Source organism: Meles meles, chromosome 6, assembly GCF_922984935.1.
Source record: "Meles meles chromosome 6, mMelMel3.1 paternal haplotype, whole genome shotgun sequence".
Lineage (NCBI taxonomy): Eukaryota > Metazoa > Chordata > Mammalia > Carnivora > Mustelidae > Meles > Meles meles.
In genome coordinates this window covers 4,473,315-4,498,068 of record NC_060071.1, presented here as the reverse complement: position 1 = coordinate 4,498,068, position 24,754 = coordinate 4,473,315, and the positions used below count along the sequence as shown (strand labels likewise).

Sequence of the window (24,754 nt, the reverse complement as noted above, 5' to 3'; positions counted from 1 at the left end):
ACACTGACTTGCTACTATTTAAGCCGCCCAATTTGTAGTACTTTGTTACGGCAGCCGAGTGGATTAAGAGTTTCCTTTCAAAATTAGAACAAGACCAGGATGTCTGCTATCACTGCTTCTACTCAACACTGTACTGAAGATGTTAGTGTAAGGGAGGAAAAAAGCTCGTCCTCTACCCTCTCAGGGTCTCTGGCTGGACCGAAGAATGACGCTGATACAAGATTAGCAGGAGAAAAGCATAAAGATGTTACTAAATCTCTACGCGCTCATGGTGGGGGGAGGGGAGGATAGGGTTCACAAAAAAATGAAGACCTGAAAAAACGATCAGAGACGGAAGCTTTTATAACTTTTAGACAAATAATGTTTGCCAAGAATTAACAACACAGCGACTAGAGCTAAGTGTAGTAAATGGTGAATGTGAGGATAGGAAAGATATATATTGGTCTGGCCCCGGTTCCTGACTAGGCGCTCCTAAAATCCTTTTAAATTCCTAAATGATAAGAGCACTAGAAGCATCTTTAACATTTGGCCTTTGGCCCTGGTTTGAAACAGAGTTTCTAAATCCCTTGGATCTGATCATAGGTGATAGCAATATTTTCTGTTCTAACGAGGTGACTCTTGGTGGACTTTAGGGAGGCTGGTCACCAGAAAGACCAAGCCATGGTTAGAAGGTTAGAATTTTCGGTTCCATCTCTCATTCTCACGAAGAGGAAAGGGGCTAGAAATGGAGATAATTTTACATATATAAAAAAAGTTATATATAAAATTTATTTTATTTAAAATATTTATATTTAATATAATTTATATACGATCTCCATATTTATACTTATAATAACATTAATAATAATATACAAATCACTACACTAGATATATTGAATCCTATGTGTCAGGCATTATACAAACTTAGTGCTTATGACTACCTGAGAGGTAGAATGGAAGAAGCCTGATATACCATCGATCCATCTTGTAATCCCCTAAGGAGCCACTGGAATATGAATTTTGTAGTTAAATAAATTCTAGAGAGTAACTGGTGGCCAGTGTGAAGGATAATGGAAAATGGGAAAGCAGGTTTTCAGGGGTGGCTGAATGAGGACAAATGAATTAAGAGATGAATGTGTTAACTAAGGCCATGGCAGGACAATAAAAAGACAGGGACATAAAGGAGAGATTGAGGTGACTGACACTTGAGAATCCTTTCAACTGGGGTGTGCCCAAACCCCAAATCTCCCTTCCCAACCAAAATAGGTTAAGGGTTAAGGTTTCTTCCAGTTTTTGATTCATGTCCACTGGGAATTAATAGCACTTTCTACTCTTTCAAACCTAATCCTTTCAAAGTACAGACAAGCATGTTAGAGAAAATGATTTTAAAGGGTTTTTTTCAAGGTTCAAAGGACACAACCAGGACCAAAGAAAGCCCAGGTGTTCTGGCGGCTGAACCCCATGGGTAACAACGCAGAGCAACTATGGTCTATTCGGCTAATAGTGTTGTTGAGAGAGCAGAACCTACATCTTCGTGAGGTTTCAGTCCTGGCTTGTTATAGATAAAGCTTCATGTCCGTCTCTATTCAGAATCATTCCAAGAGAATACATTTAGAGGTTTTCAAATCAGGAAGATCACCAATATCTTTCTTGCTTTTCATAATTATGTCAATTTTGCTCAACAGAAGTCAGAGACTTAGAGCATCCAAACAAAACTGTAGGGTTTTTGTTTTTACCAACTGACCCTTCTCAGAGCCTAGCAGAAGCACCGAGGATCTGTCTCTCCCATGATCTTTGTTACACTCTCCTCACCCCACAGTTGGTTCCTGCCTCCAGTGCAATGCCAGGAACACCCCACTGGCCAGCTGAGGAACAGCCTAATGCAAGTAAGAACCATCGTTATCACAGGTAATTGCCATCATCTGGCCTCTTCAAAAGAGAATGAGTTTTTATATGTAACCATGAAAGTATGTTTATCTGAATAGACTGATTAATCTGTGTTGAACTTGGGAAAACCTTTGGGGTGCTTCTGTGGAATTCCTGCATTTGCTTGTACTTGCGGTTCTCAGGTCCCTGGAGGGTAGAGAACTCACCATCCTGGATCTTGCCTGCACATGTAGGAGAGCATCTGAAGGCTCCAATTTTGAATATTCAGGATTTGACTGAAAGGAGTATGGATCCTGGAGTCTGACAGGTACGTTTCTTATCTGTTTAGTAAGTTGGGTCTCATCTACTGAGAGCTCATTGACCATTTATTATCCACCAGGCTTTACTGGTCAGTCCACTGGAGGGAGAAACAACGGGAGGGGAGTGACCCACGGCAATCCCCAGAGGACAGAGTCAGCACGACTCGCTGATAAAGCAGACTCTGGCCATGTTTCACTGGAGACAGTTTCCACAGGGAACAGCCGGGTCTTACCTGAGCAAGTGCAGGTCACACCTGGGTGGTTCAATGCCTTACACAACCGTGCCACGCCGTCGCGCTCCAAGGTATTTTGGGCCACGTTTATATTTGTCAGATTGTTCTTTGGGATTAAGAACAGAGGCAAAACTGTCGCAACAACCAGAAGTGAAAAACATCCCTCAAACATACAGTGAAGACACAGGTGACAAGTGACCCAAACTAAAATTTCTGGGAGGAAAAAACAAAATAAAACCAAACCATGTGAACCTGAAATTGAGAACCCTGTGAAAATTTTGAAAGAGACAAGCTTAAGATAAAGCTTATAGAACACATATACTAATAATTTGCACTTAAGTAGTTTAAGCAGAAAAGTTTGCCCCCAATCTTATTTGAGGATTATACAACTCGTGAATCATATATTCATCTCTATTTTGCAGAAACTGTTAAGACTCTAAAATGCGGGGGCGCCTGGGTGGCTCAGTGGGTTAAAGCCTCTGCCTTTGGCTCGGGTCATGATCCCAGGATCCTGGGATCGAGCCCCACATCGGGCTCTCTGCTCAGCGGGGAGCCTGTTCCCTCCTCTCTCTCTCTCTCTCTGCCTGCCTCTCTGCCTGCCTGTGATCTCTGTCTGTCAAGTAAATAGGTGGAATCTTTAAAAAAAAAAAAAAAAGACTCTAAAATGTGTACAAGGGAGCAAAGGGCAGAGAAGACTAAGACAGCCTTGAAGAACAAGGTGGGAGGATGGGTCTTACCAGGTACCGAGTCTGACTGTAGAGCTGTAATAATTAAGACCATGTAGTCCGGTACAAGATGAGACAAAATGACTAACAGAACAGATTGGTGGTCCTGGAAACATTGGTGAACCAATACTTTAAAATTTGTATCTTGGAGTGAGGAGATGTGTCCATTTCATCAACACAGAAACAAGTTAGCTAAAACAACAAAAGAAGATTAAGAAGATAAATGTGCCTCCCACCACTATTTATCCTCCAGGTCCATGGAGGGGTGCATGTCACTAACAAACTGGTGGTGAAAGTCAAAGAAATGACTTTCTAGATGGTTCTGCTCTGTTAAGGAGGGGATGATACCACAAGAGGCAATGATCCTTATCTTATTCCAAGCAGAAACCAGGAAAAATCATATCTTAACTCTACTGGTTTTGTAGTGTCATAAGAATAGCCTGGCTCTTCTAAAAAATGACAGTTTCTGTTTGAGAAAAAAAGCACGTGTGGTTGTTGCTGCTGGTGCTCTTCATTTCTCTGGTACATTGAGGTTTCCATCTGGTGTCATCTTCCTTGTGCCTGAATGACTTCGTTTCATATTTCTTGTAAGGAGGGGATGCTGCTAATTAATTTTCAGCTTTAATATGTCTGAAAAAGTCTTTATTTCACCTTTAAAAAATTTTTTTTAAGATTTTTTAAGATTTTAAGACAGAGATCACAAGTAGGCAGAGAGGCAGGCAGATAGAGAGGAGGAAGCAGGCTCCCCGCTGAGCAGAGCGCCCGATGTGGGGCTCGATCCCAGGACCCTGGGATCATGACCTGAGCCGAAGGCAGAGGCTTAACGCACTGAACCACCCAGGCACCCCTCACCGTTGTTTTTGAAATCAGAGAATTGATATAGCATTCTAGCTCGACAGTTTGTTTTCGTTTTCTTTTTAGTGTTAAAGATGTTGCTGAGATACATACTTGCAACGTTTCCACCAAGTTACCCACCGTCATCTTTACTTTTGTTCTTCTGTAGGATCTAGTTCCTCATACTGCAATGCCCCCTGGTCCCACCACTGCTTTTAGACTTTTTTCACTAGCTTAAAAAATTTGGATTATGATGTGCTTGGTGTATTTTTTCCCATTTCCTGATCTTGGATGTTCGTTGAGCTTCAGGCTGTAGATTTATAGGATTCAGCTGTTTAGGAAAATCTTGGTCATTAGTTCTTCAAATGTATCCTCCCCTCTTATCTCTTTCAGGGATTCAAATTACAAGTATATTAGGCCACTTGAAGTTATTTAACAGGTCACTGATACTTTGTGTGCATCAAAATCTCAAAACAAAATTTCCTGTTTCGTGTTGGATAGTTTCTATTACTATGTTTCAAATTCAGTAAGCTTCTGCAATGTCCAATCTGCTATGAATCCGACCCAGTTTCTCATTTCAGATGCTGTATTTTTCATCTCAAAAAGTTAAATTGGGATTTTAGATCTTCCGTTATTCTACTTACCTTTTTGAATCTATGGCATACAGTTCTAATAACTTTTAATGTCCTTCTCTGCTAATTCTAGTATCTTTGTTCTGGGTTGGTTTCAATAATTATTCACCCCATTTGGATTGCATTTTTTTTTTCTCTTTTTTGCATGCCTGGTAATCATTGATTAGATGTTAGACATTGTGAATTTTACATTGTTAACTGCTGGATATTTTTGTATTCCTACAATATTTTTGGAGCATTGATATAGCTCTAAGATGTAATTATTGAATGTAGTCCTTTCTGGTCTTTAAGATCTGTCTGCTGGGACCAGAACTGTATGTAGGTTAAGGATAATTAGTCCCCACTAATGAAGCAAGACTTTTTCAGTACTCTCTCCAATGCCTAATGACTTATATATGAGCTTTTCCAGTCTTGGTGGTGGGAATAGGCACTACTTTTTCTGCATAATTCTTTCAGGTGGTTCTTTTTCTGGCATCACGTTTCCTCATGTAGGAGCTGATCAGTACTCTGGTAAATAGCCCATGTGAACCCACTTTTTATATCGACCTATCCAGGTCTCTCCTCAACCTACACTGTCCTGTAAACTCTAGCTGCCTTGGTCTCCCTGGACTCTCACCTCCATTATCTTCAACTGAGTGAGTCCACTGTAGTAAATATTTTACACTGCTTTCACTTCTCCTATCAATACTTTAGTTTGATGCAATAGTAGAGAGATCTATTGACTTTTTTTTTTTAAGATTTTATTTATTTATTTGACACAGAGACACAGAGATCACAAGCGGGCAGGTGGGGGTGGGGGGGAAGCAGGCTCCCTACCAAGCAGAGACCCTGATGAGAGGCTGGATCCCAGGACTCTGAGATCATAACCTGAGCCAAAGGCAGAGGCTTAACCCACTGAGCCACCTAGGCGCCCCTAGGTCTATTGCCTTTTAGATGAGGAAATTATCTCCCAACTTTTGTGCACCTCTTTTATCCTAATTGGTTACATTACTTTGAACTTTACACAGGTTAGTCATTTTTTCTGTATTTTAGAGACAGATTCTAAAATTTCACAATGAGTGTGTAGCACTTATGAAATCAGATTTCCATATCATTCACTGCCAAGACTAAGGAATAAGATTATATTCAAAGAGGAAGAAATGTTCTTAGCACCAGACTTGTGCCACTTCAAGGGTCAAGGTCAAATAAAATCTTTTTACACTCTAGTAGTCGCTTACAACCATACTACATTTTAGTTTCCGTATTTGGACTACCATGTTCTCATAAAACTTTGCTTTCCCTGGTGTTTCTAATAACTGCTTTTATTTGACAAAATGAAGCATACACCATTACCTCTTTTGGTGATGATCATCCAGCCTCTTAATCCTGTTTAAAAGGAAACTACCTTTTCTTTCAAAGAATTCTGATCCTTTGGCATCCTGTTCTAATGTCTAATGCAGACCCATTACTTTTCAGGCTTGCTGCATAGCTAACATCCTAGGATTTTTTTCTCATTGCATTCCTAGATTGCAATCCCCCCCCCCCCCACCTTTTAAAAAAGATTTTATTTATTCATTTGACAGACAGAGATCACAAGTAGACAGAGAGGCAGGCAGAGAGAGAGGAGGAAGCAGGCTCCCAGCCGAGCACAGAGCCCGATGCGGGGCTCGATCCCAGGACATGACCTGAGTCAAAAGCAGAGGTCTTAACCCACTGGGCCACCCAGACGCCCCCGATTGTAATCCTTTTTACTAGATGTTTTATTCTCTCCAAAGAATACTAAGTAATTTCATAAAAATGTAGATGTGAAGTACAAGTAAGTTCTTCCATAAGTGAAATATCTATTTCCATTTTCTATTTAATAGTTTGGATACAGAATTCTGTATTCAAAAACGTTTCTAGTCAGACCTCTGAAGGTCTGCTTCAGTATCTTCTAACATACATTTTTGCTGATGACGAAACAGATGCCAATCTAATTCTCATTCCTTCTTAGGTAACTTCTGTTATCCTCCTCTGGAAGCTTTTAGGCTCTTAGTATTCAAAAATCTTTCAAGAGTTTGTAGTGTGTGTGCGAGAAGAGAAACAGTTTAAATTCACTATGCTTAGTATTCTTTCAATAAAAAGACATGTACCTTTGAGATACCTAAACTACCATTCTTCTATTATTTCTTTTCCTCCATTTTTCCTGGTTTTCTTCCTTCTTAAAAAAATTTTTTTTAAGATTTTATTTATTTATTTGACAGAGAGATCACAAGGAGGCAGAGAGGCAGGCAGAGAGAGAGAGAGGTGGGGGAAGCAGGCTCCCTGCTGAGCAGAGAGCCTGATGTGGAGCTCGATCCCAGGACCCCGGGATCATGACCTGAGCTGAAGGCAGAGGCTTAACCCACTGAGCCACCCAGGCGCCCCTCCTTCTTAAATTCTTTCAGGTATTTAGATTTTTCTGGACTAACATTGTTGCTAATGATCTTTTTAGGGAAAATATATTTTTTATTCCAGTAGTATTGTATTTTTATTTTAACAATCACTTTAAGAACTTTCTCATTTTCTCATTCTTTTTCCATGGTAGCCAATTCTTTACTTATGATGCAGGATCTTCAAATCTTTCCATAGACACTAATTAAAGTTTTTAGTTACCCTCTCAGGCCACCTGTTTGCTCCTAAGGTCTTTTTCTTACCTGCTGTTGGTTTTCTTCACAAGGAATAAAACTTGAACATTTAAGAAAATTTACAATAAAACAAAGGAAAGGGTTTTGTTTCCTCTGCTTCTGGGAGTTTAAATTCTCCAGCTGGCTTCTTTGTGGAATGGAGGGACCATGTGAACTTTGCATACGCGAGGGCGTGTCAAGTGGGAGACTTCAGTTTAGGGTCCTGGTGCAGCGGGCAGGAAGGAGGACCCTTCCTAATGCCCAAGTGACAAGGGCTTTCCTACACTGCAAGTGGGAGCCCTCCCCAAGCAGAAACAGTGTCTCCAGCTTCTGCTTCCAGTTTAGGACATGTTCAGTGGTGGCAGCAGCTAAGCTGGTCACTTGCACGCGGGGTTGAGGAGAGCCACAGCATGAACCTGCACGGTCCTCGGTCCTGGCCTTCAGTTAATTCCTTTGATGTTAGTCTCATTTCCACTCTCTCCGCTTTCTGCTCTCAGTCTGCAGTCTCTTGGAGATCCTCTTGGGGAGAAAGACTCCAGGCCTGCTAAGTCCTCACTTGTTAAAATTCCAGGCCATTGTTTTCTTTACTCTGGTTTATCTGCCAGTAAGTTCCCGGCTCATTGCCACTGTGGGATTAAACAATCAGTCCAGGAGGTCGCTGAGAGTCCTGGTGAACATCTCGGGCAGCACGGGGAACACCTCCAGAGTCTCCGATCAACAGCTTTCATAATGCGTGTGTTTGGTTACTGCAGTTTTATGGCCTATGTTTAAAATCATCCAATTCCCTCCCTGTTATAAGTAAATGATCATCTAGTTACCCAAAGTCCCAGGTAGATTTTCCTTCCAGAAGAAAATGACTTATCAGAATATTCAAATATTTCTTCCAGAGGAAAATGACTTTAATAAAAAATCCCTACATACCAAATGCCAATTCCAAATCTCCTCTCCCTTCTATTTACATTCTAAAATTTTCATTCCTCTTTTGCCAGATTAATTCCTATCAATTTCCCAAATACCCTCTAAAGATTGTAAACCTTGAGCTCACTACCCTAAAAATGGAAGTCTGGACCTTACACTTTGGTGGACAAACCATACCCTCTTTTGGGCCCTGGTCTGAGTGGTCAGACTGGCATCCACTGGCCATACACACTGCATATTACCAACCCCCTATCAGAGATAATGTGGTTCTAAAGAATATTATATGGATATTTTAAACAAATAGCAATATTGAAATGAGTCACTGAAATAATATTAAGTGAATACACAAGTGTACAAAATTGCTCACATACAGAATAAACAAATAAACCTTAAAGTAGTTGGTATTAATTTAATGAAGTTGTGGACTGAAATCTTTTAACTCCTTTCACGATACCCTAATACCGATTTAGTAATGACAACAACAACAAAAAGCATTTTTTACACAAAAAGAAAACTCTAAAAATCAGTGGGTCTTTGGGGAAGAAAAGCTTGTATTATGATGATTATAACGATTATATGATTATTACATATATAAAATAACATATTATATTATTATATAATGACTTAATATATGATTACATATTATGATTATAAAGACTTATTCAGAACTCCACTAGAAAAAAAATATAAGTCATTTAGGACTCAACATTTTAACTGCTGGCTGCTCATGGTTCTGGAGTTTGTAAGTCTTAAGATCAGAGTGCCAACATAGTTGAATTTTACCGAAGGCTCTCTTCCTGGCTTGCAGACAGCTGTCCTCTGGCCAGAGGCAAGAAGGTGGGGAGGAGAGCGTTCTAGTGGCTCTTCTTATAAAGGCACTATCCCATCAACAGATCTCTGCTCTCCTAACCTCATTTAAACCTAAATAGCTCCCAAAGGTCCCATCTCCAAATACCAGCACATTGAGGGTTGGGGCTTAAAAATACAAGTTTTTAGACAACATACGTATTTTTTACAGAGGAAGTGAATCACTACGTCGTACACCCGAGGCCAATGTAGAACTGTCAACTATACTAAAAAAAAAAATGTTTTTTAAACATACGTATTTCCAGGGGAGAAGGCACATTTCACTCCACAGCATTGCAGAAGGGAGTGTCCCTTCTTATGATAGTAACGACTGAACTCATGAATAATTCGGGAGTGTATATGCCAGCCCCGTGTCACATGCTTATATGGGTAGCTTTGCTTATTATACATGTGAGGGAACCGGGTCGAGCTCATTAACTAGACTAGGGTTACAGCTGGTAAGCCGTTGCAGAGCTAAGATTTTTAGCTCAGGCAGCTTAACTGTAAAGTTCAAACTCCTAATTCTCTTCTTAAACTGCCTTAACTAGAGGAAAAGTCATTTTGAGATCTGAGGAACTGAGTTCAGGGATTCACTATTTTAGTTGTTACACTTTTGGAACTGGGTAGAGAAGAGCTTCAAATATAAAGCGTCTCTTTTGATAACTACTTATAAGAAAATAAACTAGACACAGGACACAGCATTTAAGTGACTTGCCAGAGCACTCTTGGCGCACTGGCAGCAAGCACCTGCTGTCAAACTGGGTCTCCTTTCTCTCATTCCCTAATGCCCCTATGTTTACACAAGTGTCTTGAATTCATTTAAAAACCATCTCCTCACACCGAGCATCCAGGCTCTGTCCCCAGTATTCCTCACACAGGAGCCCTGTTTGTACCTTTAATCATCCAGGTGTCACTCTTGTTCTGATTCAACTCAGCATTGAGAGAAATCAGAATCTGATTTCCTTCCGAGTTTAGTGGAATGTTTCTACTGTTTTATCATTAAGTATGAAATTTAGTATCAGTTTCTTTCAAGTGCCTTTTATCAAGCTATTTGTCTATTCCCATTTTGCTAAGTGTTTTCAATCAAAGGAGGTATTAATATTTTCAAAAAACACTTTATCAACTGAGATGATCATACAGATTTAAACCTCACACAGATTTAAACTACTAATACAGTGATTTATAGAAACAGGCTTTCCAATGTTGTATCATTTCCGGGATAAAACCTTTTTTGTTCCAGATGGAGGGAACAACGGAATCTGCTAATATTTTATTTTAGGGGTTTGTATTTACAGGAGTTTGGCAGTTTTTTCTTCCTGTGCTATGTTGGTCAGGTTTTGGCATTACTGGGTTGCAAACATAAAATGAGCTGAACAACTCTCCTTGATGGCAGCACTCCAGGAATAAGAGACAGCAGGAGCAGAGACACCAGGATGAAAAACAACAGGATATGCTCAGAGAATAAGATTTAAGACTTCTTAAATGGACTAAGTAACACAAAGCAGGTTTGACTAGGTTACTAATCTTCCAAACACAACTTCTCTGCCAAAACATTTTTACTCTCATTTTACAGAGAGAAGAGCGTCCCAACTCTTCAGCTTGTATTCAAGATCCTTCCTGCTTTAACCCAACTTACTTCACGTTCAACCTTGTCTGTGATGCTGGTTTGCCCAGAACGCTGGGTGTGAGCTATGACGGCACATCCAAGTCCTACCCACCTATCAAGGCAATAGCTCAAATGTCCACGAGAACTTCCTGGATCCAACTGAACTATGTTTGAATTCCTGCGCACTACAGCAAATTCTCAGCTTCTGGCTTGCCAACTTCTCAAGCTCTTTGGCAGCTACAGGGGGTTAGCCAGTGTTACCCCACCCCCCGCCCCCAATCATGTCCTTCCCAGAAACTTAGAATGTGACTTGACCTGCAAACTGTCACTGCAAATATAATTAGTTAAGATCAGGTTACACTAGGGGCGCCTGGGTGGCTCAGGAGTGTAAAGCCTCTGCCTTTGGCTCGGCTCGGGTCATGATCTCCGGGTTCGTGGGATCGAGCCCTGCATCCGGCTCTCTGCTCAGCGGGGAGCCTGCTCCTCCCCCCTCCCCCGGCCTGCCTCTCTGCCTGCTTGTGATCTCTCTGTCAAATAAATACATAAAATCTTAAAAAAAAAAAAAAAAAAGATTAGGTTACACTGGAGTAGATGGTCCTTTGTCCCAGAGGACTCTGTCCTTTTAGAGAAACAGACACAGAGAAAACATCTGTTGGAACAGTTGAGATACGAATGATGCAGCTACATCATTCCTAGGATGGCTGGACACCACCAGAAACTAGGAAGAGGCAAAAAAGCCTTTTTACCCACAGCTTCGGACGGAAGCATGATCCTGCTGACATCTTCATGCTGGGCTTCTTGGTTCCAGAACTGTAAGAGGATAAACGCGTTGTTTTAAGCCACCCAGTTCGTGATGCTTCGTTACGACAGCCCTCGGAAACTAAAACAAGGGCGATTTTAATCTGCAATTTGTCTTCCTAACCGCAACAGCGCTATGTCCCTAGTCCAGTTGAGAGCTACGGAGGTACTCAAGCCCTCCCATGAGTGGGCAACAGTCGTCGGCAGGAATTACCGACGCTTAGGAGCGCCTGCTCCGAGACGACGGACAGCTAATGCTCAGTAAGCGTAACCATCATGACTGCAGGCTACGCGGCTACGCAGACAAACGGAACGCAGAAACTGAGTCAAATACGGGGCAGCCGGCGAGGGAAGGGCCTCGATCCCCCGAAGGACGCTCAGGGAGGAAGGAGGGAGTTCTTGGGGAAACGGGAGTCTCCAAGCCGCTTTACCAGGCTCCGCTTAACTGCTTGCTCTGCCCTCTCCCCTCTCCCCACCGGTGACCCAGCAACTGCGACCTCAGTCCAGGAGTGCCTCAGCCCACCTACCCCGCCACTGACTCGCATCTGCGGGCGCATCTCTGTCGCGTCAGCGCGTCCCGCTCTGTTACGCTATTGCGCGCGGCGGGACTTCCTCCCCACGACCGGAAACAGGAAAGGGCTCCTTTCCACCGGAAGGAGAGAGGAGGCGTTGCCGCGATTAGCGCGGGAGTGGCGGTTTCGTCCGTGGCGTACGGTGAGGCTGCTCTCTGGCCACCCGCGCGGCGGGCGGTAACAGCGTCTTAGTAGGCAGGCTGGCTGGTGTGTCGGGCTTCAGGGGATACGGCGGGGAACCGGCGTAGAGGTGAGAGGTCGGCGTATCTGTCGCGAGGTCCGCGTCTCCAGTGAGCTGGGTCTCGTTCCGACCTCGCGCTCAGCTTTCTCGACCTCGTCTAAAAAAACCCAGCAGGGTGGTTCGCGGAGCTGCGGTGGGGATGTGTGTAGGAGGGAGAAAGACACGCCCGGAGGAAGGTTTAAGGAAAGATCATGCAGTGGGTGAGTTCCACATCAGTGGTGGCCTGTGTCGCTTAAGGGATGTGACGCGAGGGCCTGTACGGAAGCAGACGGTTTGAATCGGTGACTCCTGCTTGAGGCAGCGGCACCTGTTGCATGAATTTGAAGTAAACGCACGGCAGGTCGTTTTTAAGCTTCCTAAATCCGCCGGGAACGTCGTTTGGTGTCGGAGGAGGAACAGCCGTCTGGGTCGTCGCCCTTGGTTCACTTTAAATTGAAGCATAGTGAGAGGAGGCAGGCTGAAGGTCACCTAGCTCGTTAGTGGCAGAGCCAGGACCGGGGGCAAGATTTCTTCATCTCCAGGCCATCATTTTGTCCTCCACATCTTAACTGTTTTGTTTTTTTTTTTAACATTTTATTTATTTATTTGACAGACAGAGATCACAACTAGGCAGAGAGGCAGGCAGAGAGAGAGGAGGAAGCAGGCTCCCCGCTGAGCAGAGAGCCCGATGCGGGGCTCGATCCCAGGACCCTGAGATCACGACCTGAGCCGAAGGCAGCGGCTTAATCCACTGAGCCACTCAGGCGCCCCTTAACTGTTTTTTTGATTGCTAAGCTGTCTTTGTAAGGGAGTGAAGACGGGGATATACCTTTCCGTGCGGAATGAATCCAAGAAAGGCAAAGTCGGTATGTTTCAGGAGTTAGAACTGTGTCATTTATTTACTTTTTTTGGGGGGGGGGGTCTAGATTTATTTATTTATTTTAGAGGGTGTAGAGGGGGAGAGAGAAAAATCTCAAGCAGACTCCCTGCGGAGCCCCATGAGGGGCTCGATCTCATGACCCTGAGACCATGACCTGAGCTGAAATCAAGAGGAGGCTCAGCCGACTCAGCCACCCAGGCGCAGCCGTTTATTTACATTACAGATGCTGTGTAGATAGAGAGGAGTCTGTCGGGTCCCTTCTGTCATTTCCTAGAGGCCTGAGTTTCACGGATACGTGCCCACCCTGCAAGACTTCCAGCTAACTACTTATTGTCAGACTATCACTGTGAGAACTTGCTGTCTCGGCCCGTGGAAATGTTTACCTCGGAAGCTGTCTGAATCAAACCAGCCACAGTGAGTTCACCCCAAGTCCAGGTGAGACGCTGTAGGGTGCCCTGCAGTCAGGCCTCAGTCTTAGGTGACACTGCATTTGGTACTCGTGCTCTTTAAATGTACTGAGCATTGTCCGTCGTCTCGCTCATATTTTGAAATGGAAATGAAGAAAGTGTGTAAGCCTCAGAGTTCTGCAGAACAGCTTGTCCATTAGCAAGTACTGAAACACATGGGTGTACTCTTACTGCCGAGGAACTCACTCAACTAGACTTTCATTGTGGGGAAGCCATGAATGCTCTGTTTGAAGAACTTTTAAACGTTTTGGCCTCAGGACGCTCCTTTAAAATTACTGAAGAGGGACGCCTGGGTGGCTCAGTTGGTTGGACAACTGCCTTCGGCTCAGGTCATGATCCCCGAGTCCCAGGATTGAGTCCCGCATCGGGCTCCCAGCTCCACGGGGAGTCTGCTTCTCCCTCTGACCTTCTCCTTGCTCATGCTCTCTCTCTCTCTCAAATAAATAAATAAAATCTTTTAAAAAAAAATTACTGAAGATTCCAAAGAGATTTTGTTTATGTGGGACATACATACACACACACACATCTATATACACAAACACGCACGCATGCACACACACACACACACGTATATATATATAAAATTATTTTTAGTATTAGAGGTTAAAACTGAGAAACGTTTAATCACAAGAACATCCAAGCATATACTGTTGTGTGATGAATGTCCTCACATGGTGTAGCCTCTGGTAAAACTCTGCTCTGTGTGTTCATGGAATAAGAGTGAAAAGGGCAAATAATGTCTCAGTGTTAATGATGAAAGTAGTTTTGAGCTGACTGACCCTCTGAAAGGGTCTCGGGCCTCCACGAGAGCCAGGCCCTGAGAACAAGTGCTCTGCCTCAATGTTCCTAAGAAACTTGAGATGATGTAGACATGGTTGCTGTTGCACGTGATGGTGACATGGGCAGAAATACTACCTTAAAAATGCAGTAAGGAGCAGTCTTTTATTTCCAGGGCACATATAATTCCAGGCACAAGGAACACATCTTCCATTTCGTTTTCCTTTCCTCCTGTTGGTTTGCATAGCGCTTCAGACAGCGCTTCAGACTACTAGAGAGGACTGAGGAGAGAAGACCACCCCTTGAGTGGGTTTGGACGTGGACAGGCTGTTGGTGGTTTCTGTTCCACTCAGTCCCCCGGCCGTTCAACTCTTACCTTCCCCACCAGTGACCACAGCACATTACAGTCTGCACACTTCTCCCTTCTCTCACTTCCGGAACTTGAGACTTTTCAGTGGATTAGTAACTGCACAGAAATGTACCCACTGCTGAGTTCATAATGATTACCTAAGTAGGTAATTGGTGTTTAAAATGCCTTTGACTTTACAGAAATCCTTGGTAGAGTTATATGCAGTTATTTTGGGGAGATTGGCTTGAGATTCTTTGAAGGACTGGGAATTTAGTTTTCTGATTTAAAGATTTTTACTTATTTATTTCTGGAAAGAGTGAGAGAGAGCATAGAGGGAGAGGGAGCAGCAGATTCCCCACTGAGCAGGGAGTCTGACATGGGGCTTGATCCCACAACCCAGAAATCATGACCCGAGCCTAAGGCAGACCCTTAACCGACTGAGCCACCCACGCGTCCCCAGAGTTTTCCAGTTTAAAATAATGAAAGCTAGGGTCTGAAAATACCACCAACTTTTTAGGAAAGGATGAGATTACAAGAATAAGAGGCGCCTCCATATATTTGGATTTTCACCCTATGTCTCATAAATAAGTTTGGCCACAATTTTGGGGGAGGGGTGAGGAACTCTCTCCCATAAAATGATTTTTAAAAGACACTTGACATTTGAGAAGTTACCACCTGCGGTCTTTACACATCCCTGGGGTTGTCGTTAACCTTACAGCATGTCATTCCTCCGAGAAAGTCTTAGATTCTAGGCCCGGCAGAGAGTCGTGGTGTGGTGTGCCGTGCAATCGATCAGCCTCTGTCAGGCCTTCACTTCTCATCAGCCTCCAGGCATAAACACCGAATTGATGTTTCAGAGCATTTAAAATACGGGCTAAGAATAGTCAAAACCGCAGTAAATACTAAATGTGAGCGTTAGCAATGTCTTGTGGTGATGGGAAGGAAGCATTCTAAACCTCTTCCTCACGTGTCAGATCTTGTCAGCCCCTTCCCTCTCCTCCCAGGTCAGAAGTTGCTGTTACCAGTGGGATTCTGTGGTGGATCCTTAGGTATTTGGGGACTGCAGAAAGGCCGAGAATATTTTTTATCTCCCTCTCCTCACCCAGCACACATAATTTAAAAGTGCTTCGCTTTCTGATGAAGAGATTTAATTTGGGAGAGAGTTTGATGTCTCTTACCTCTTCCCAGGTACATGAGCTCTGCAGACATCATCGCGTCCGTGTTGATGGTTCGGAGGTGAGGAGCTACAGCTCCTGTCTCTGGTTTGCGTGAGCCGTGTGGAGCCGGCCCAGGTCACGGGTTGCAGTGTGCCACTCGAGAAGAGGTGAGTGTGTGGCACTGAACTCAGCCTGGGAGAGGGAGGACTCAGGAGGAAGTGCTTCGGGGAAGTGACCTTTGAGCCCCGTGGGGATTAGATGGGCAAGAACACGTCGGGCCATTCCAGGTGCCTAGGGATCTGTGGCTTATCAAGTATCTTCTACCTTTCTTCAGAGGTCTGGCCTTGCTTTTGGGTAGTTCTTCTCTTATTTTCCTTCTCTCTCCCTGTTTCCCCCTTCATCAGGTGGGGGTTTGGGATGTAAAAGAAAGCAGAGGGTAGGAAGCTTTCTGAGTGGCAGAATGAGATGACAGGTTTACCATGAAGCAGTGTAGGTACTCAGGAAATCCATCTCTTAAAAACAAAGTTCCTTAAAATGGGTAGCTAGGAGACCTAGGTTTTGTTGACTGAGTGCTTTCCTGGCAAATGGATTATATTCCTGTCTCCAGACCCGTCATTTTGAATGTAAGGGCCTCTCTTAAGCCCACATCTAGGCCTAGGAATGAGCATGACGGAGACCGCAAAAGGAGAATCCAAGGTCATGATACAAAAGCCTTTTTATGGGCTCCGTGTGCGTGACTGCATGTTGTCGGAGCTGCGTGCTGTTAGCTGAATTGTCACAATTCAGATCAATGACAGTTTAATTCCACCAGGATTTGAGTAGACAGAGCAGAGAACCTGATAGTGTCAAAGTCTGGGAAAATGAAGAAAAAGCAATCCATCGGTGACTGGGGCTCGATTGTTTCCTGGGGTTGGGAGTAGCAGAAAACAAGCAGGGCAGCCGTGGGACAGGATCGGTGTGACGAGCAGCGGCACCTGAGCCATAGCTACTGTGACGTCATTTCTGCCCCGGGGCGGAACTCATGGGCGGGGTTCCATGAGTTGGAACCCAACTCATCGTCACGTGCCTTCTAGGAGACTTGCTCACTGGCTGGAGTCTTCTTCCCAAGCCACCGGTTCTCATCTTGAATTTAGATTCCTTAACTGTGGATTGCAGTGAAGAAAAATCTCTGAAAACTTGAGAAGTCATCAGTTACCTGAAAGTGATCGATGACCATTCCTGTCGTGTCTTGACACGCTAGAGGACCGTGCTTTAAAAGCTGGACTTGGTCTTCTGGAGACTAAGAAAACAGAGTCCTTGAAGTCAAGCCGACTCTGCTGTTAGCCTCCTAAAGGAAAAGGTAGATAGAACAGGTCTTGTTTGCAAAATAAATTCAAGACCTACTTATCTACCAACAGCAACTACACACTTCGAGTCGTCTTACTGTAAAATAGGAACAGTAAATGATTAGATTAGAAAGGGTGGGAGAAGGTGGTGGATCCACGAAAACTCTTACTGTGCTGATAGGAAGGGGCTGGAAATTGGAGAAGTTGCTCAGGAAAGTGGAAGGAGGACCTCTCCCGTGGTGCAGCCTTCAGGGAGTCCACCAAGTTTTGTGGGAGCTGAGCCTCCTCGTATGGAGACCAGCAGAGTCTGAGACAGAGTGCTGTGTCACAGTGACTCGTGCTGCGGGCAGCTGCCAGCGTGCCAGCCACGGGAGCTTCTGCTTCTGACAAGTACTGGAGGGTGGGAAGTGGTGCAGAAAAGGCCTCGTTGTCCATGTAATCGCTCTGCTTGATACCGATCACCAAGCACATGCTTCTGAAATATTTTATTGAATGTGTATGTGATTGCATATCATTGTCTGAACCAGCAGGAAGTCGGTTATTAAATATACACATTTCCAAATAAAAGGCAAGTTAATTTTACCAGCAACCTGTGTCATTTTATATCCCAGGTCTCTCACCAACCTTCTAGTCCTATCTCAGGTGCCTTCAAAGCAGACTATCCTGAATTACTAAACCCATGTTAGTTACACTGAGATTCTGTGGTTGTTTTACATATTCTCACTCCCCTTTGTTGAGGGAAGCCAAAGCTTATGTTACTAACTTGCTTAAGGGTTATACAGTGAGGCAGGTGCACCTAGGGAAAGAACAGACCGACACGTTTTGTTTTAACTGCAGTCAGGGATCGTGGCCTCGGTGGTCTGACGTTCTAAAATCCTTTTTGTTTTGTTTTTTAACAGATTTATCAGCAGGTTGCAGGTGAACGTGGCCTTGAGGTAAATCCTGCCCCTTATTAAAGTTTAGTTTCAGCTGATTATTCGTGATATTTTAGGAACTAGGTTATTTTACAGAAAAAAAAATGTTTTGTTTGGTTCTGTTCTAGACTTACTCTTTCTTCTTGTAGAAGAAACATGTTTAAACACAAGTCCTTTATGCTGAGTAATTATGATGCTTTAAGTTGTTCATCGCCTTGAGTAGATTAAGTGGATTTTAAATGTCAATGCTCAGTGCCAATTCCAGTTGTGTTTTTCTTGATCAAATAAAAATTTCACTCAGACCTTATAGGTGTCGAGTTTTTATCATTTTATCCATGTTCGTATTACATGTGAAACATTCCATAAAGCCTGTTAGAATGCTGAGTTCAGACTTGCCTTATCTGTGATGTCCTACTTCCTACCGCAGTTTCTGTCTCTGGAGCTGAGAACAGGGTTGGATACACGCGTGTGTCTGTAACCGGAACCGTCTGCTTACACGGGCCGTACCTTCCTGATTTCAGGCCAGCGATGCAGCGCAGCAGGGCAGGTGTGTGTGTGTGTGTGTGTGTAAGGAGCTGGGATATCGACAAGGTGGGTTGTGAAGTCAGGAATCTGAGCTGCTGCTTACATCACAGACCGAGTTGGAGACAGGAGAGGTGTTCACTGTCGGACTTTGAGTGTGCCAGAAAACACGAAGATTCTAGAGCCATGGTGTTTTCAGTTCACAGAAAACCCGAAGTGATGAGGTGATGTCTGCTTAGGCCTCCACAGGGCAGGACACGGAACGGTCTCTGCGAATTGCCTCACAGACGGAGTCATGCTCTGCGTCTCGCATCTTAGCTCGCGACCTGGGAGGTGCTGTGCGCAGAGCTCTGAGAGACGGCCAGACTCCTGGGCTGGAGAACCGGGGATGCAGCCAGCGGGGCCGGGTCCCGTGGTCGCAGGATGGCATGAGAGCAGCCAGACCGGAAGTCCCAGACCTGCCGGCGGGGAGACCACCCACCAGAGCTCATCCTGGGTCTCGTTGGGCTGGTGTCTTCAGAAGCTGCTGTGCATTCGCTGTGCGCCCTGTACTGTCGTGCCCTCTCACGGTCGCTGTGAAATCTTCCAGTCCTATGAAACAAGTACTGTTTTTCCTTTGTTTAAAGGGAAACAGGAGCGCTTGAAGATAGTGGGACTTTTCTGGGGTTGAAGGCAAAGCAGCTACAGACGGGCGATCCAGCGTAAGTCTTCTGATTTCAAACCTGGTTCTCTTTATGGGCTGATCTCTTTATGGGACGGTTCCTAGGATCAGCGGCCACTCATGTCTGTGTGTTCCTGGTTCATTCCCCGGCCCCTCGTCGATGCAGTGAAAGTGCCGCATCTATGCGGTAGTATGGAGTGGTCCGTGTCCCCGTCTTGCCATCAAGCTGCAGGGGCCCTTCTGTGCCTTCCTACCGCCTCCCCTCCATGTGTCTTCCGGCCGTGCGTCCTGTGCTGGAGTTTTGAGGGGGCCCCACCGTCCCTCAGCCGAAGAGCAGGGAGAGCGCGCCCATGGGCCGTGGCTGGATGGAGAGGACACGGATTCATCCCACAGGCGGTGGGTACCTGTTCGTTACGGGCTAGCCCTGGGACTGGATGATGAACAAGACAGACCCCGACCCGCCTTCACGGAATCGAGCGTGGCAGAGGGCCCTGCAAAGCCTGAGCGGGTGGGTTCTGTGAAGGACAGGGATGGCGTCACATGGTGCTCGGGGAGACCCTCATCACAGCGCCGACAGTGCTGGGGAAACAGGAGAGGGGAAGGCGCGTGGCTTCCCTGCTTCTCTTTGTGGACGGCCCCCCGCCTTCGCAGGTCTGTTCCCAACCGCTGGCGACACAACACGGGTGTCGCTTCCCTCCCTCCCCTTCCCTTGCCCCTCAGCCCGAGCTCTGTAGGCCTGGGAGATTCAGATACTTTGCCTACTAACAAATAGACCGGTACGGCCTGACCACTTGAAGGACCTCTGGGTTCACACTGGCCGAGCCCTCACGTGACAGCCGGGCCTGGTGGGGACGCACCGAACATCACACGGGCGGCAGCGCAGGCCTAGAACGCAGGTCCGCCGAGACGAGCGTCAGCACACCCGTCTGCCAGAGGACAGCGGGAGCCGGACTGGGGCCGGGTGCGTGGTGCTTCAGTGCCCAGGCCCACGGGCTGAGGGCTGAGCGGCTGGCAGGGGAGGGACCACAAGAGCGACAGGAAGCCGGGCATCAGAACGGTCTAATAGAAAGTGACATGCGTGGGCATTGCGATGCCATTACGTATCCTCAGACGGCCAGGCTTTTCCAGGGAAAAACAGGGATGCACGAATCCGTAGAGCCGACAGCAGAACGTGTAAAGGTGCTGAGAAATGTCCACATTGAAAAAGGACAATTTTGAGTTTTCGTAGTCCAACAGAATGCCGATCTTCCTCGGGGACACCGTTATTCTTATATCTGGAGTCGCCTTGTTGTGCAGGAACTCGTACTCATGCCTGAAAATTAAGTGTTGATGTAACAAAGCTTCAGAAATTCTGTAGCGGAATTATTTACACAGCATTTCATATTAATTTTACTCGCATATTCCTGTGATCGTTTTATTTTTTATTAACTGACTACCCAAACAGGCCATTTCCAAACTCATATTACATCTTTCTAAAATTCGTCCTGAGACATATTTTAAAATTTCATTTGTTTTTGAACAATTTCTTGACCTAAAAACCTTACATATAGTAGCATACACTCCTATTGCATCAAAATTTGTGTAGAAATAGGTATTTTAAAAATGTGTGCGTTTTAAGGACCGGATGTATAAAGCCTTCCTAGTGAAGACGTTTGAACCGGGCAGCCTCCTGCTGGTTCATGTAATAAAATGGGCCTTTCGGGAGAGTCTGTGCACAAGTACTCAGGAACAGTTCTCAAACCTTCAGCCTTAGCACGGCCTCCCGGGGGCCTGTCACCCTTAGCTGCGACAACAGCCATGCTCTGTGGCCCGTGTGCTGTGAAAATGGCTGGCACCGAGACCAGACGCGGGGACTTCCTCTCCCTGCTACCCATAGACGCCTGCAGAGCTCAGGGCCAGCATGCTGGTCCACAGACCCGGGGTGGCACTCAGAATAGTCTCCGAGCGTGAGAGCAAGCCAGGCCGCCTCGCCTCATCTTCCCCTCGACTCCTTTTCTTAGCTGAGCAGCCACCAGAAGCTTTCCTTCCCTCTAGCTTCCTTCCAGCACAGCAGAGGCAAGACTAAAGCAGGAAATACGGGTCAGCTAGGACACCCAACCCTCATCCTCCACTGGTAACTCCGTCTCTCTCTCACACGTCCTTCCGGGGTGGGACCGCGTGCGACTCCTCTAGCTCAGGGCTTGGCTTCTGGCCTGCCTTTCCATGCTGTCTCATGCTCCATCCTCTTCTGTGTTCTGTCCTGCCCCCCCCCCCCCCAACTATACACAGACCCCTACACTTCCTTTATCCTCCCAGTGTCTTTCTCTGCCCTTCGTTCTTACCTTTTTAGGAGAGGACACTTTGATTTTTAGTCTTACTTGAGGCAGAATCCAAAGAAACCCTGTGGCCCGGTGCCTCGTACGTCTCGTATTCCCTGAACGGGGCCTGAGGTTTAGTGGGGTCTGTTCTAGTCCAGCCATCTTAGAGGGGGAAGCTGGTCTTCCCACCAATGGGTGGGCATGACAGACAGTGTCTGACCGTGACGGAGGCTCACAGGCAGAGAACACCGGATCAGATGTTAATAGGCTCAGCAAGCCAGTGAGGGTCAGAGGCCCCACAAAAAGGTGCTGGGAAAATGGTGGGAAGTTTTACAGTTTTTGAGGCGAAGGGAGGTTGCAAGAGTGGCTTTCCAAGTCTGACAATGTCCACTGGCCGGGGGGCCTCCTGGGATTTCCCCAGCTTTCTAGAACTAGTCCATGCCTACAGGACAGAGTGCTTAGCAGGAGAAGCAAACCAGAATGAGTCCTATTAAGCCTCTGCCCACTTACAAAGACAGACTTGGGGCTTCAAATCAAATGTGTATGCATTTAATAACACGAGTTGAACAGGGAAAACCAATCGCTTAGTGGTGAAGAATGCTGTCTTTGGAGCCGGATTGCCGGGATTTGACTCCAAGCTCTGAAAACCCATGTTAGATGGATTATTGAACCGCTGGGAGGCCTAGCTTTCTTGTTTTTAAAATGGGATAACAGATTTGAGAAGGAAATAGGATAAAACATCTCAGAGTGTGGAACAGTACTTGGCACAGAACAAGCTCTCCGTGAATTTTAGCTATTTTTATCTCAAAGAAAAGCACCCAAAGCTGCTCCTTCTCATCTGGACTTTAGGGAAAAGGACTAGAAAAGACCCCTGAGATACCCTAAAACATCCTCTGAAACACACTGTACGCCTTCATTATTACGACTAAGACCTTGGATCTGTTCTTGCAAAGCGAATGTTAACACTGGCTGTCCAGATGTTACTTTACCTCGATGATGCAAATCTGTGCCTCATGCACCAAGACAGGCAGTTTGCTCCCAGGTCCTCCTCTTTAGGGACGTCGTCAAAGGCCACGCCCACCGTGTAGTCGGCCCGCTCGTCCACCTCCACCTCCCAGTAGTGGCGCCCTCGGACTGGAATTAGATTCCCCATGACGGCAACACACCTGGGTTTAGAAAGGAGCACGTGTGATTTGGGGCGGTCCCGGCCTGGCCGTGCTGGGCAGTGGCGCCAGCTGTTGGGGCCGGTCGGCAGGTGGTCCGCACACGTGGAGGGCCGCGTTCTGAACGCCTCCGTGAAGCGGCAGCCACAGGCAGAAGACGGGGACTCGCGTCACAGAGGCAGGCCCCAGAAGAGCAGAGAGCAGATTCCTCACAGATGATCAGAATCTACCTCCAAGACGCCCCCAGGAACAATTACACTTAAAAAGGTCAGAGTTACGTTTTGTTTTACAACAAGGCAGCATTCTCCAGAGAAAGGTTCTTGTTGGAGATCCGGCCACATGAGTATCTCCAAAACGAAACTCTAGGTGGCTCCCCAAATCCCTAGCAGATTCGTTTAGCTGTCGTTAACGCATGATGTCTACTCTCGAACCTCAAGTTCTTAATTAATTAATTAATTAACCTATGAAAAGGCAGACGGCCACCTGCAGGGGCTCATTGGCTGTGTCTAGAGTCGTGGAAGCTTGACGGCCCTAAATTCTCCCGCAAACGGACCCTGAGAGCCTGTTCGGAGGTTCTGGCAGGGGAGCACAGCTACTCCTATACCCTTGACCGAAGAACGGTCCTCCTCTACCCGGGAAGGCCGTCCTCTTGGACCCCGCATGCAGCTTTGGGAGGGAGACGCATGGAGCAGCAAGTGTGGGAGGGGACCCCCGACCAGCCAGCCGGATCAGCCGCATCATCCCTGGTGATACAGCCAGATCGCCCTCACATCCCCCCGTTCTGAAGGCCACGGGAAGCTCTGGGAAGGTCATTCCTTCTCTGTAACATGAAGCCATCTCTACTCCAGGCTCCAGACCCACATCTCCAGCCACCTGCGGTCTCATTCAGAACGTCCCAGACAGAACTCAACCTTCCTACCCCTCCCGCCGGCCAGGCTGTGGGTTTTGCTTGTGGTGGGGTAGTTACCCCTCATGTCTTCTCCCTTCCGGGAAATAGACTCACCGTCTACCTAGTAACCTAAGGCAGCAAACTAAGACAGAAAAATAATGCAGTGGTTACAAGCTCGGCTTCTAGCTGAACTCTGACACCGACCCTTCCTTACCAGCAGTGTGCAGTGGGCAAATTCCCTTACTTCTCTGTGCCTCGATTTTCTCATCTGTCAAACTGGACTGATAACAGTTTGGACCTCACAGGCTGTTGTGATGATTCAGTGAGATCATCCACGTAAAGCACTTGGAACGTGTCCAGTACCTGATCAGCGCTCTGTAGATTACAGCCCCTGACCCAGCCCTCCCCTGCCCGCCCCTCAGCCAGCCGGCCACTCTCCTTGCCGGTGGTGTTATGGGCTAAGGATCTGCTGAGTCCATCTCCTCTCATTTGCCCTCCGACTGCTGATTATGTCAGGGCCTCCACGGCCTCCTCTCTGGTCTCCTTGTCCCCCTCACCCCCAGGCCTCTCCCCCACTTCCCCAGCTCACACTGTGATCCTTCTGAAATACGAATCTGATCCTGTCACTTCCCCTACTTTAATTCTCCGTGACCAGAAGGGTACGATCCAAACCTGTTTTGCACTAGAACGCGTCCATCTTTCCCGCCTCATCTCATCCTCCCGTTACGGACTCTGCACCCCTGACATGCTCAACGGCTCCTACTTCTCCAAACAGACGGCCTCTCTGCTTCTGCTGTGTAAGGTTCTGAACCTCCCTTGTTGGCCTGCAGGACTCCTGTTCATCCTTCCAGCCCTTCCCCCTGCACGAAACCTTCCTCCTTGGGGCTCCCACAATGCCTTGCCCAGACTCCCACCTTATCTCTCATAGGTGCGCCCCTGACACCTGCGTCTTCCCCACTTGCCTGTGAGTCAGGTGGGCAGGGACAGTACCTTCATCTCTACCCCAAGAACCCAGCATGGTGTTTCAGAAGGCACCAGAAAGACTGGTAACAGGTTACTGTGCTGGGACTAACTCGGCTTGGCTGAACCCCAAAAGGCCGCGAACAGAACCCCAGATGGGGAGCTCTCCCATATTTCCAGGGAAGGTGCTAGACCACCGGTGCAGGCCCCAGTGGCCAAA

At 46.3% G+C, this 24,754-nt stretch overlaps 1 protein-coding gene and 1 non-coding gene across 3 annotated transcripts in view; one reads left to right on the top strand and one right to left on the bottom strand.

Annotated features, from left to right (window-relative positions):
• Positions 1-14,077: 14,077 nt before the first annotated feature.
• FSD2 (fibronectin type III and SPRY domain containing 2) overlaps positions 14,078-24,754 on the bottom strand; it is a 47,726-nt gene continuing 37,049 nt past the window's right edge. For both annotated transcript variants that reach the window (XM_046008413.1, XM_046008414.1), the window contains 2 exons: positions 22,512-22,688; positions 14,078-20,537 (listed from right to left, as the gene is read on the bottom strand). In XM_046008413.1, the coding sequence (XP_045864369.1) occupies positions 20,285-20,537; positions 22,512-22,688 (430 nt within the window). In that variant the 3' untranslated portion in view covers positions 14,078-20,284. The remainder of the gene's footprint in view (positions 20,538-22,511; positions 22,689-24,754) is intronic.
• On the top strand, positions 17,076-17,202 carry LOC123945207. Its single transcript, XR_006819111.1, has one exon. It is a non-coding gene; the product is annotated as a small Cajal body-specific RNA 15 (non-coding RNA).